The sequence below is a fragment of the Crinia signifera genome, chromosome 3 (assembly GCF_055691185.1).
Source record: "Crinia signifera chromosome 3, ASM5569118v1, whole genome shotgun sequence".
In the NCBI taxonomy this organism is placed as follows: Eukaryota; Metazoa; Chordata; class Amphibia; order Anura; family Myobatrachidae; genus Crinia; species Crinia signifera.
The window spans coordinates 53,783,839-53,797,633 of NC_139219.1; the positions used below are offsets into that span (position 1 = coordinate 53,783,839).

The following is a 13,795-nucleotide window of genomic DNA, read 5'->3' on the forward strand; positions in this document are numbered from 1 at the left end:
AGCCGCATGTAATGCATTTCTGGCCACTTCCAGTGATCATAAGTCTTATGTGACCATCCATATAGGAATAAAGACAGAATTATAATAAGACACAAAACAATTTTCTCTTTCGTCCATCCTGGTAACACAGCTTGACCTTTGAATGTAGGAGGGTCAGCAGGAGCCAAGGCACCTATGCTGAAGGCTTTGGACGCAGGCTCCTCCCTTCTACATCCTATCATGCTTCAGTTTGTTTTAGGTGCCCACAGGTGTGGGTGCTTTGCTGATTGGCTGCAGGCTGCAGCCGTTTTTTTTTCTTTGGATTTTTTACAAGATAGAGTAGCTAGGTGTTTATTATTTTATTAATTCACTAGTTAGTGCAGGTTTTGTTTTTTTCTCCAGTGTGTTACTTCTGACAAGAAGTTTGCACACACTGAGCGCAGCAGAGGCTGACAGAAGCGCATTCTGTCAGCTCTCTGTGTGCAGAGGGACGCTGTCTGCTCCTTCTGCACAGTGCTTAACGTCAGGCTCTGCGAGGTTTTTCTGGGCTCTGGGTGTGTCCAGAACCGGCTCCCTGCTTAGGGGGGATCGTGGGGGATGGATGACTGAAATCCCACTGAGGGAAATTAAGTCTATTACAGGAGTCCAGCGCTGCTGGACAACTCCAAGTGGTCCCATAGAGAAGGGGAGGCACTGGAGGTGAGGAGAAACACTTGGCTAGAGGGGGTAAGGTGCCAAAAATGCTATACTTCCCCGCCAAGTCTCTGAAGCATAGACTTGGTCTCTTCCTACTCTGTGTCGGCTGGCGCCATTCTCTCTCCAAGCTACGAAGCTGAAGCAAGGCTTTTTATTCACAGTACAGAGAGTGAAGTTTCTCCTGGGCAGCGCTTCCCCCACTGATCGCTGAGGGTCACAGGCAGCAGAAAGCAGACAGATAAGTACACTGTTACATGATTCTGTGCTTTGCCCGACATTGTGCACTGTGTATTAGACATGACTGAAGGGTGTAATGCTGCTGCCTTGGGGGATGGATCAAGGGGAATTGTGCCCCTCATGTGAGTCTGTACCCAGTGGAGCGCAAGCCCAGAGGTCTGAGCAGTCTGAACCTGTGTGGGCTGCTGCGTTGGGGAGGTCCATGAATGCCTTGGTAGAGGCATTAAACAGGCAGAGAGAGAACTTAGGGAAGTCTCCTGGCCATAATTCTTCCTTCCAAACTAATATGGGCTCCATTACCCCATCTCAGGGGGATCCTGTATTATTGCAGGGCATGCAGGACACTGCACAAGGTGTTCATAAGATGAACTATTTTATGGAACAGTTTGCCAAGTCCACTGAGATTATTTCTCCTAGACACCCATTTTCTACACCCCCAGGAAGAGGGTGTGCGTGAGGAGGATTTGTGCTGGGACCAGAGGGAAGAGGTTGAAGCTTCTGTCCCTGGTATAGAGGTTTGATCCTTGCTGTAAAACAGACATTACATTTTTCTGAGGAAGACCGGGTGCCTGCACACTGTGTGTTTAAGAAAATTTGCAGAGATTCTGTGACTTTTCCCTCGGATGAGGGTATGGTTTCCTTGCTGGGAGAAGCATGAAAGGCTCCTGACAAAAAAGTAATTGTCTAAGAGGTTTGCTAATATGTACCCCATGCCTGAGGAACATGTGAAATTATAGGAAAAGGTTCCCTTGGTAGATACACCTGTAGCTAGATTGTCCAAGGCCACGGCTTTGCCTGTAACGTGGGGTGCGGCTTTTAAGGATCCAAAAGACAAAAAAGGGGAAGGATGTCTTAAGGCGGTCTTTGAAGGAGTGGGTTTCACACTTCGTCCCATTATTGCCTCTGCCTGGGTTTCCAAGGCAATGATTAAGTGGGCTGAAACCTTATGGAGTCAGCTCCTGGCTGATTCAGAGTCTTTTACACTGACTGAAAAGCTCAGATGTGCTGCAGAGTACATTTGTGAGGCTGGGGAAGAAGGCACTCGTATGGCGTCTATGGTTTCCGCCACGTCTGTATCAGCTAGGAGAGCCCTTTGGCTAAAGACCTAGGAAGCAGACCGTGAATCTAAGAAGTTGCTTGAAGCTTTGGCTTTTAAAGGAGAGTTGCTTTTGGGTCAGCGCTTGAATCCATTATAAAGCAGGCTACGGGAGGGAAGAGTACTTTTCTTCCCACTACATCTAAGACTTCAGGATCTAAATTTGGAGTTTTTAAACCTTCCTTTCGCTCCTCCTTTCAGGGCGGAGCGTCCAACAGAGGACAGGCGGGAAGAGGTAGGTCCCCAGCCAATAAAGGGAGGGCCCCCAAATCCCGGTTCGGGGCCTTTACTAAGAAACATGTGTACAAAGGAGAAGATAAGTCCTCTGCATGACGGGGCGGAGACTCCCCGTTCTGGCCTCAGAGTGGGGGTCATCTCCTGCAGGTTCGGGACAGGTGGAAAAATCCCACCACAGATCCTTGGGTTTATTCCATTGTTTCCAGGGGTTACTAGATAAATCTCAGGGGGTTCCCCCCAAGAAGATTTCTTCCTACCCCTTTGCCACGGGAGGCTTGTATGCGGACTGCTCTTTTGGGGGCAGCATTGTCTCTCATAGACAAAGGGGTAGTGGTCCCAGTACCTCAGGAGGAAAGGAAGAAAGGATTTTATTCAATTCTTTTCTTGGTCCCCAAACCAGACGGTACTTTCAGAACCATTCTAAATTTAAAGTCTTTGAACCTGCATCTATGGGTGGACTATTTTCACATTGGATCCCTACGGTCAGTGCTATTAAGCATAGAGCCGGGGGAATTTCTAGCATCAGTGGATATCCAAGATGCTTATCTGCATGTGCCTATATGCAAGGAACATCAGTCCTTACTATGTTTTGCAATAGGAGAGAGACATTTACAGTTCCAGGCTCTGCCTTTTCGGTCTGGCCACGGCGCCGAGGGTCTTTACAAAAGTGATGGCTGTCATGGCAGCAACCCTCAGACTGAAAGGGACAATTGTGATACCCACACAAAGACTGCAGTTTCAGATGGTGATTTTGGATACTCATTTACATCGGGTGTTTCTTCCAGAATCCAAAGCAGTGGACATCCGACAGCTGGTGCTACAGATCTTGCGGTCTCCCAGTTTGGAGGGAGTGAAGTTGTTAGGCAAGATGGTGGCAACCTTCAAGATGTTGTAGTTTGCGAGGTTTCACTCAAGGATTTTTCAGTAGAACGTTCTAGCATGTTGGTCAGGGAATGCAAAGACCATGAAACAGGAACAGTTGTTGCTGTTTCAAGAGACAAGGGAGTCCCTGATCTGGTGGATGAACTTGGAGACTCTGCAGCTGAGTTCTCTCCACTTATGGGATTGGCTGGTTATCACAACCGATGCCAGTCTCAGGGGCTGGGGGGCAGTAGCTCTTCACCTAAGGTCTGTGGTCCAAGGAAGAATCCAGGCTGCCGATCAACATATTGGAGCTCCGGGCAGTTTGGAAGACTCTTCTGCAGGCAGAGGATCTTCTGAGGGGATCCCCTGTGGGACAATGCCACGGCTGTGGCTTACTTGAACCATCAAGGCGGGACTCGCAGCAAGATATCAATGCAGGAAGTCTCGCAGTAAACATCCCTGCCCTGTCGACGGTGTTCATTTCGGGGATTCGGAATGTAGAAGTGGATCAACAGGGCCGCTCTGCTGGAGGGAGAGTGGGCACTTCATCCGGAATTTTTTCAGGAGATTGTGGATCGCTGGGAGTTCCCAGAAGTGGATTTAATGGCGTCCAGGAACAACTGTCAGGTTCCCAGATTTTGTTCTCGGACCAGGGACCCGGTCGCTTGGGCAGTGGATGCCATGACAGTTCCAACTGGTCTATGTGTTCCCCCCCGTTCCCAATGATTCCGCAGGTGCTGTAAGTCTCAGAAGGTACAAGCTATTCTGATTGCACCAGATTGACCCAGGAGGTATTTAGACATACTGAGGTTATCGATGGACTCTAGGCGTCTACATCTTCGGCCGGATTTGCTAAGACCAGGACCATTTCTACACCTGGACCTACCTCTTCTCAATTTGACGGCCTGGCTTATGAAACCTCCCTATTGAAGAAGGGGTTTAAGATGCAGTTATCCAGACTATGCTAAGGGCTCGCAAGCCTGTGTCAGCTGCAAATTACCATCGGGTCTGGAAGATTTATATTGGGTGGTGTGAATGTCAAAGGGTACATACCTCTAGGTTCACGGTGTCTAGATTGTTAGAGTTTCTTCAGGATGGTTTTTCGGCCGGGCTGAGCCTGCAATCTTTAAAAGTGCAGCTCTCGTGTTATCTATTTTCTTTCAGAAAAGAGTTGCTCTGTTACCTGAAGTTCAGACCTTTTTACAGGGCGTGAAAAGACTTAAACCCTCGAATAGGCAGCCTGTGGTGCCTTGGGATTTGTCTTTGGTGTTGTAAGTTTTACAGAATCCTCCTTTTGAACCATTAAGGTCGTCTGACCTTAAATTTGTTTCGTGGAAACTTGCTTTTTTTATAGCCATTGCTTCGACTAGGCGTGTTACGGAGTTGGGAGCCTTGTCCTGCAGGTCTCAGTTTTTCACGAAGATAGGACTGTGCTTCGAACAGTACCTAAGTTTCTACCCAAGGTAGTATCATCTTTTCATTTGAACCAGGAGATTGTGCTCCCGATGTTTTCCCCGTCTGAAGGGGCTAGAAATAGGGACAAATTAAGAAAATTGGACGTTAGTCGCGCATTGCGGATATATGTGGAAAGAGTAAAGGACATACGCAAAACCGATTTGCTTTTGGTGCTGTATGATTTGTATAAAATAGGGTGGCCTTCTTCAAATCAGACCATTGCCAGATGGTTAAGGTCAGTCTGCCTTTGCCTACACTAAGGTAGGTAGACCTATTCCTTCACGGATCAATGCTCATACCACCAGGTTGTTTGCTTCCTCTTGGGCTGTGTGTCAAGGGGCTACAACTGAGAAGTTGTGCAGGGCTGCCACTTGGTCCTCTGTTCATACCTTTACCATATTTTACAGATTTCATGACTTCGCATCGGAGGATGCTTCATTTGGGCAGGCAGTGATGAGAATTGTCAGTCTGAGCATACCCTCCCAAAGAACCGGCTCGTGAACGTCCCAAGGTCAAGCTGTGTCACCAAGATGGACGAAAGAGAAAAGGGGATTTTTGTAAGAAGTTCAAACCCCTTTCTCTGAGTCCATCCTGGTGACACAGCGATCCCTCCCTTGCGCTCCGTAAGTTATACCGTTAATGTGATTTGTCATGTTATGGTTATATGATTGTGCATGTAAGATGTTCAGGCATTGTACTGAGTTATGTATCCTAGTGTGCTTTAGAAGTTTAACTGAAGCATGATGGGATGCAGAAGGGAGGAGCCTGCGTCCAAAGACTTCAGCATAGGTGCCTTGGCCCTGCGGACCCTCCTACATCCCTAGGTCAAGCTGTGTCACCAGGATGGACTCAGAGAAAGGGGTTCGAATGGTAAGTTCTTACAAAAATCCCCTTATACAAAACACTTTCTTGCAAATATAGCATGTATGGCAATACAGTATAAACCAGTAAAAATATATAGACTTGGCTGAGCCAAATCATAATTACATATATATTGTACATCTTGTACTAAGTATGTTCAGTTGCATTCATTAGCAGTGTGGCCACACTTACATCTCTAAAGGAGCTCCAAATTAATAACCGATATAATAGTTTATGGTTAAGTGGCAACTAAAATAAAATTAATCAAAAACTACTTAATAAAATATGTGTAGTCTGTATAGTGAATTGGCAGCTCTTCTTGGTTTCAAACAAATAAGAATATGCTTCCAACTGTTATATACAAAGGGGGGTATTCAATGTGTAGGTCCTGTTCTTAATCAGCTCGACCGAGAACATGCAGGCGGGATTCAATGTCGAGCCTGAAGTGGGATGAGAAGGGGAGCGTGGCCGCGAGTTGCAGCCAGGAAGAGGCGAGCTGCAGCCGGCAGCTCGTCACTTCCCGGCCGTTCATGGCAGAACGAACCTGACAGCTTGTGAAGTCAGGCTCATTCTGCCGAGAAGCCCTGCTCAATGCTGTCGGGGAAGACAGCATTGAATAGGGCCCGGCGGCCATCTTTCCCATGGGGAGACGGTCGCCGGCCATTGAATACCCCCCCCAAAGTATCCAAGTAGTTGTAAAAATCTAAGATGTCAAAACATGTAATCCATAATTCACTACCCTCGTACGGATTGGCATATTTAACTTTGCAAGTGGTGATGACAACATCAGTAACCGCAGCACTGCCCTCCTATTTAGTTGTAATGGAGACACCGTATTTTCCACCCAGAGTTCATTTGCTATCTCCATCTGTGTCCTTTCCTGTATCAGTAGAAAATAGCACCAATATTTCTCTGTCCAAATGGGGCAATTAATGAAAGCAACAATGAGGTGGATGAAATAAGAAAGTAATAATGACTCGATGCAACCAGCCTTCATACATTTACCCCAATGACTCTTATGTATTAAGGTTCCAATGATTAGGGGAGTAGCGCCACAGAAATCCACATGTGAGAAAACCGATACTGGCAATAGGAGCTGTAGATTTCATAATGCACCAAAGCCAGCTATCATTCCAGGTTCTTGTCCTGACCCCAACTTAGAGAGATTCGGAGCACCAGCTGTGTAGTGTAACTTATTCAATGTGAACATTTGCCTGTATTCTAAGTCTGCACGGCCATTCTCATGTCCAACGCTCCATTATAGGAACAGCTGTCATCAGTAGTATTTGCAAATTACATCTGCCCCATTCTTCCTCTGTATGTTGATGGCCAGTTGGCACATGGTGAAAGCCATTTATCCTTTAAAGCGAAAAAGATGATCCTCCCCATTGTTCTGGATGTGAATACAGGGTAGTATTACTAAAATGGATTGACCAAACACATCTTCAATTACATATTTTATAAAAGCAATAGACTCCAAAGGTAAATTTTCTACCTAGGTTCGGTAAAGAGTCCAAAGGTGACCACTAATAAGGGACAGCAATGTAGTCTCAGAAACAAGTGCATGACCTCCGGTCTTAAAAAATGACATGCAAAAGTTTTAACAAATAGCAGTTGGTATTATTTTGCTGTTGAGCACTTTGTAGATTATAATACATAGTTATTTTGTTATTCTTTACAAATGTGTATTCCCAAATATGTCAATGTTTTTTCACTATAATCATCAGTATACTACTGAAGCTCTCAGTTATATTAACAAAATATCGTTCATGAGGCTGTTTTTTTATTTTTTCTTTAGGTGCGGTTATCCTCCTGGGAAGGACCAACATGTTCCGCTTTAATCATCCAAAAGAAGCCGCTAAATTAAGAGAAAAAAGGAAGGTACAGTACTGTAATACCGATATGACTGATTTTAAGTCCAGCTTTATTATTTTGGATGGTGGTGTTTCTAATTCTCAGTGCACAACTAAACTCAGCGGAGGATCACAGGGGCTAATTCAATAAATGTAAAGCGTGCATGAGTGAAAAGTGCCATGACTGTAGTTTGATTGGCCGTCCGTGTTGAAGGGGCGTGTCGGGACAACACAGACGTGTCAGGCGCGTTCATCACCAATTAAATAAATACTCCGCATAGACTCTGAATGTACATAGGGGGTTATTCAGATCTGATCGCTGTTGTGTAAATTCACACAGCTTCCAATTACCGATCGACTGCACATGCGTACAGATCATAGCACACATGTACGAGGCCAAATAGCGATAAAATACAGCGTTTTTTTACTATCGCTAGCCGTTTGCAAGATGATTGACAGTAAGCCCGGTTGTTTGTGGGTGTCACCTTGCTGCTTTCTGGGAGTGTCAGGAAAACCACAGGTGTGCCCAGCCGTTTTCACGGAGGGTGTGTGACGTCTGCTCTGGCCTCGATCAGTGTGATTCTATCGCACAGCAGGCTTAAGTTCCGGGTTATGCACAGACTGCTCACACTGGAAAAATCATTAGATGGTGAGTGGCTTGTGTATGGACTTACAGCTATTCGACAATTGGCGTGATATTCGTAAGCCATCCGCAGTCTTGCAAAGGCTCCTGTATAAGAGAATCCTGTGTGTGGGTGGCACTCCATTGATGAAACAAAAACCAGGTACTGATACCAATGTTTCAAATGTACAGGGTTGCCGACCCTCCCGGAATTTGCGGGAGTCTCCCGAAAATCGGGTCCTTCCTCCCGGCCCCCGGAAGGGTGGGCAACCCTCCCGGAATCAGGGGGACCCCCACTGAGCCCCCCGATCGCGGCATTTATATGCCGCAATCCGCGGGTCTCAGGGGAGGGGGCGGAGCTAAAACGGCACAATCGTGACGTTTTAGCCCCGCCCCCTCCATGGATAACAGTTATTTCGGCTATTTTCCATAATGGGGGCGGGGCTTAATGACGTCACAGTTAAGCCCCGCCCCCAAAACGCGTAATGCAAGATTCCTCTCCGGGCTTCTCCCGGAGAGGATTTTTTTAAAGTCGGCAACCCTGATGTATTACCTGACGAAAAATGTTCTAATACATTTGAATCGTTGGTATCAGTACCTGGTTTTTGTTTCTTCATATATATACTTTTGGTCCATTAAAAAGTGGGAGGCACATAGAGAAACCGTAATTACTACACCGTTCACCTGATTTGGATGTAAATTTACTCCTCGTGTATGGCCGCACAATTTGTTCCATAAAAAAAGTTACATGCTTTCCTTGCCTTATATACACACATGAAGGCTTATAGTGTAAATAAGACACATGACTAGATGCCATTGTACATGCAGGAAATGCATATTTAACAGTGACATATGCAATTATTTAGTAATGTATTGTTTTGTGTCCCACAGAGTGGCGTGCTTTCTTCTTTCAGTCTTTCTATGACCGATCTCTCAAAATCATGTGAAAATCTTTCTGCTGTTATGCTTTACAATCCTGGGTAAGAAACAAAAAGAATTGTTTTCATTGTAACCGCTGTTATATTTTCTAGAGCATCTGAATACACTTAAAGGTCTTATTTAGAATTCTACATATATATATATATATATATATATATATATATATATATATATATATATGCAACAAAGATATAGAGTGCGCCTTTGTGTGTGTCACCACCACCACCATAAAGCAGGTGTATATTTGACACTTTTTCGTAATTTATACAATTTATTAAAAATAGATAAAACTATTTTTCAGCAATATTTCATTCTTAAGTAGTCATATTTTCATCATTCCAATGACCCAACGCGTTTCGGCGCTAGGACTTCATCAGGGGTACAAAAAATGACTCAATAGAAATAAGCTTTCAGCTCAACAAAGGAGACTTCCTTAGATCTTGAACCAATTTGGGTAGTTTAAAAAATCCGCAGTGATGTTGAATGGGGCAAAATGAGGTAATGTATGGAGAGGTAAATTCATCTGTCCTCTCACAACAATGTGTCTCCTCTATCGCACCACTCCAATGCCTGCATCGGAGTGGTGCGATAGAGGAGACACATTGAGCTGAAAGCTTATTTCTATTGAGTCATTTTTTGTACCCCTGATGAAGTCCTAGCGACGAAACGCGTTGGGTCATTGGAATGATGAAAATATGACTACTTAAGAATGAAATATTGCTGAAAAATTGTTTTATCTATTTTTAATAAATTGTATAAATTACGAAAAAGTGTCAAATATACACCTGCTTTATGGTGGTGGTGGTGACACACACAAAGGCGCACTCTATATCTTTGTTGCATTTTCCGTTCTTCTTCCCCCACTAACAGGGGGGACTTGTAGAGGTGCTGCCTACCATTTCAGCGCAGTGAAAGGGTTATTTCTTTTTATATATATATATATATATATATATATATATATATATAGAACTTTGATGTTTTGATATTAACCCTTTGATTGCCAACATCTCTGTGAAAATCTCTGTCAAAATATCCACTAAAAAATGCCAGCTGACAACTACAAATGGAGCCGCTGCCATACTTGGCCGGCGCTCGCCAGATCCCTTTCACTGGCGAGTGCCGCGATAGAGACTGGGACGCGTGTGCGTCTCATGCGCACGCGTGTCCCAGTATCACGGCAGCTGGGGGGGGGTCGGGCGGCGAGGGGGACCGGTGGTGGGGGAGACAGCGGGGACCACCCGCCAAGCTCCATTGCCACGGGGCGCGCAAGCATCTCGTGCGCGCGTGGCGGTAGCCGGTGGGGGATGGCGATAGAATCGCCATCTCCTGCAAAGATGTGGCCGACTACATCTGTATTTTGGTTTATAAACTGTGCACCGTGAAATGTTTGATAGTGTGTTCATTCTGCTAAAACATATTTTTTTCTATTAAATGAAGGACACATTTAGTAATGAAGTTCATCTAATTTTGGTCTTTCTGATACCATATTATGCCAACATGAAAAACGTTATGACATTTTAGTGTTCATTCTAGCACCCGCCATTTTGAATACCCATGCAGTTCCTCTTCCCTGCCTCGGGTGTCGCTGTCTTGCTGTATTGCTTCTAGCACTGTGTGGTCTGTATATCAGCACTGATATGCAAACAAGACCTGTGCTAGAAACACCACAGCAGACAGCGACACCCCAGGTAGGGAAGAGGAACTGCATGGGTTTTCAAATATAGCGGGTGCTAGAATGAACACTACTAGTCTATATAGTGTGTGTGTATTTCATACTCTTGTTTCTATGATCATTGTGTTTATGTACTACTGGTTCATAGGACTTTGGTTATTTAATAAAAACAACTTTATTACAAAACAAACTTCTAAAATGTATGATGTTTATCATATCTACAATGGGATCAAAGAATAAATCCCCATTGTGTGAATTATTTGGTATTAATTACGAACGGTTTTTTATTGGTATCTGTATCGAAGATTGTAAATCCTCAATAGGTAAACTGGGTTAAAAGGTGAATGTTTTAATAGTTGTCTGGGTCTATTGGTTAACATGCAGATTGATGACACAATAAAAGTACATATTTTTCTTTTTTAGGGTTAGGTTTAGAGGTTGGATGTAGTCACTTGGAGGCAGGTTAGGCTGGGAAAGGGGATGGTTAGTTACTAATTGGAGGGTTAGGCTGGGAAGGGGGTAGTTAGGTACACGGGTAGGGTTATGGTGAAAAAGTGGATGGTTAGATACTTATGGGAGGGACTGGTGGATGGGTAGTTTTTAGGTGGGGAGGTATGCTGGAAAGGGGACAGTTAGGTACTAAGGGGAGGGCTAGGCTTGAAATAGGACAGTTAGGTACTAGGAGTACATTTATGGTTGAAAGAAACTAAAACTTTTTTTGCATTGATTCTTTTTGATGGATATCAACCACTCAACCTTTGATCCTGGCAACCTGTTGACGGTCTATGAGTATCTAAACATGGATATTGTTGTTATTTACACCTAATGGTTCTTTATATAGGACATACTGTAACAGAGATAATTTGGCCAGTCATATCAGTCAGTACCCCAGTGGAGATTACCATCTGTGTTTCCTACGACATGCATTCACACACTAGAGTTCATTCTTGTCTGGAGCTAGTTGAGCTACAGTAATAGTCTATTTGAATGTGAGATTAAACTGGAATAGCCAAGGAGGGGATATATAAACTCCTACGGATTAAGGATAGTATTATTAACAATAAGTGATTTGCAGGTACAGTATAGGTCGTCCTCCCAATACAGAAACAGTCACAAAGTATTTATAAAGTCAAACTGATAGTCAAGAAATACTTCTCTATCCAACCCCCCCCTTTAAAAGAAGAAATTAAGTTTCTTTTTATCAGGCTTTATTTTGGCAGTAGCTAAATCTCTACACGATCTATAGCAAAATAGAAAGGGAAAAAAAACCCGATCCGATGAAAAGCCAAGAGCATCTAAAAGCATATGAATAAATATTTTCAAGTGAGAGTTACAGGCAGTGTGTAATATGTCACGACAGCTACAGGGAACAAACAGATCAATCTCAGACTGGCAGTGGCAAAGCTAATGCAATAGAGCTGAAGAATCTCAAGTTTCTTGTATTCGAGAAAGGCAAGCATCCCACAGTGCTGCTGCTCTGCTGGAGGCCAGGACTACTTTCTCCATTGTATTAATATGTTTATCCAAACGAAAAACTTAACTTGTACTAGCAAACCCTAACATTTAACACAAGAGGTCATCCGTCTACAGTTGGCAGGGACAGATTCGAAGAAGAATTGCCGGTAGGACCTGTGTCTTGTGCAAAGTTAACAATAATTGAATGTTGCCATTGTTTTCTTTGAGTGTTTTTTTAGGGACCTGATTTAAATGCGTTTTCAAGAAAATGTAGAAAGGGGGAGAATCGTGAATAATGTTGATTGTAGCTGACTATAAAAGCATAACATCGGTGATCAGTGGCAGCCTGTACCTTTTCAGGGCAGGGGGGCTGCGTCTGGCCACAGCCGCCACAGGGGTACCGCGATGCAGGCACCTCCCCTCCCTGTCGCCACCGCCGGTCCTTGCGCCTGTGCTATGATGACAGGCGCCGGGACTGGCCCATGCGCAGTACTGTTGTTGGGCAACATTACAATACAGATGACAGGCACTGGGACCTGTGTGTGCGCAGTACCTATATCGGTTCTGTGCATGCGCAATCAGCGATTTTGCACGGCAGCCCACAGAATGGCGTCCCGGAGGGAGGAAACACCTCCCAATGGGACTGCCAGGTCGGACATCAATAGGAAGTCACTGCCAGTCACAGTGAAGCCAGTGCAGTCTCACAGACTGCATCTGGCTCCACTACAGTGGAGAATTTTACCTGGGGGAGCTGCAGCCCATAGGTAAAAACCGCCACTGCTGATGATTTTACAAAATGGTGAGGATGACAATCCGTGCTCTATGGGATCCCCCCGAGAGAAACATACTGCCACATTTGCATGCAATTGGACGTGCATGGCAAATGATTGTGCCACTGGTTTGCAAATAAAAATCAGCAAAGACTGACTTTTCTTTGCGAGCTCCTTGACGCAGACGGGGGGGGGGGGGGGGGTAGCAGCTGAAATAGTGTTTTTCTAGGCACACCAACTGTTTTTGTGGGAACACTCAGGAAATGCCGGGCGTCCCCATGCTCCAACCCCCTGCCCATCCCCTGTCTGCACCGATGTGTGCAAACAGCTCGTCAAAGGCGTTTGCACTGCACTGTGAATAATTCAATGGTCGCTCGACCATCGTGTGTATGTTCACTGATACGCAATGCGCAGACCTGCAATATCACACCCCGTTGTGAATTTGGCTCTTTAGAAACCAACCTGAATCAGGGAATATGGCTGGAGAACATTGGGTTATTTTTTTTTCCTATTGATTGCGTGATACTGATGCTGCATCATCGATATCAGCGCTACTGTGTTGAAGAACATTGGTGGTGCGGGTTGAATGCTTGAGGTCCATGCATGCAGATTCCTCCACCATCGGAAGGCTTTGGTTAATGCTGAGGATATACTGTATGCAGCAATTCATGTTCAAAACTGCATATGTGACTAGCAGAGTCAGTGGGGCTGTGCATTTTCCAGCCAGTTACTGGGGCTGAGTTAATGAGTGGGAGGTACGTAGATAGCATTGACGTCTACTGCAGCTAATTGTCTCCAGACCATAACGTCCAATTCTCCTTTTGTACAAATACATTCAGTCTACTAAACACCGTTCATATACTTATTACATGATGTCCCACTGTAACATCTACAATTTGTTATTTGTGGTTGTGATAAATACACCAGGTTAGAAACTATTGCTGGCGAAGTCCATGCGGGTGCTATGTGGATATGTGATGCTGAGCCCACCCATATAAGGATTTGCTCACCCTTCTCCTCTAATCTCGTGTCTGGACTGTGGACCTTTTCTGGTCCACA

The 13,795-nt window shown here is 44.7% G+C and overlaps 1 protein-coding gene across 4 annotated transcripts in view; it reads left to right on the top strand.

Moving 5' to 3' along the window:
• Positions 1–13,795, top strand: part of KIF16B (kinesin family member 16B) — a 296,722-nt gene that overhangs the window by 145,968 nt on the left and 136,959 nt on the right. For all 4 annotated transcript variants that reach the window (XM_083175821.1, XM_083175822.1, XM_083175819.1 and 1 more), the window contains exons 16-17: positions 7,224–7,306; positions 8,792–8,880. In XM_083175821.1, the coding sequence (XP_083031947.1) occupies positions 7,224–7,306; positions 8,792–8,880 (172 nt within the window). The remainder of the gene's footprint in view (positions 1–7,223; positions 7,307–8,791; positions 8,881–13,795) is intronic.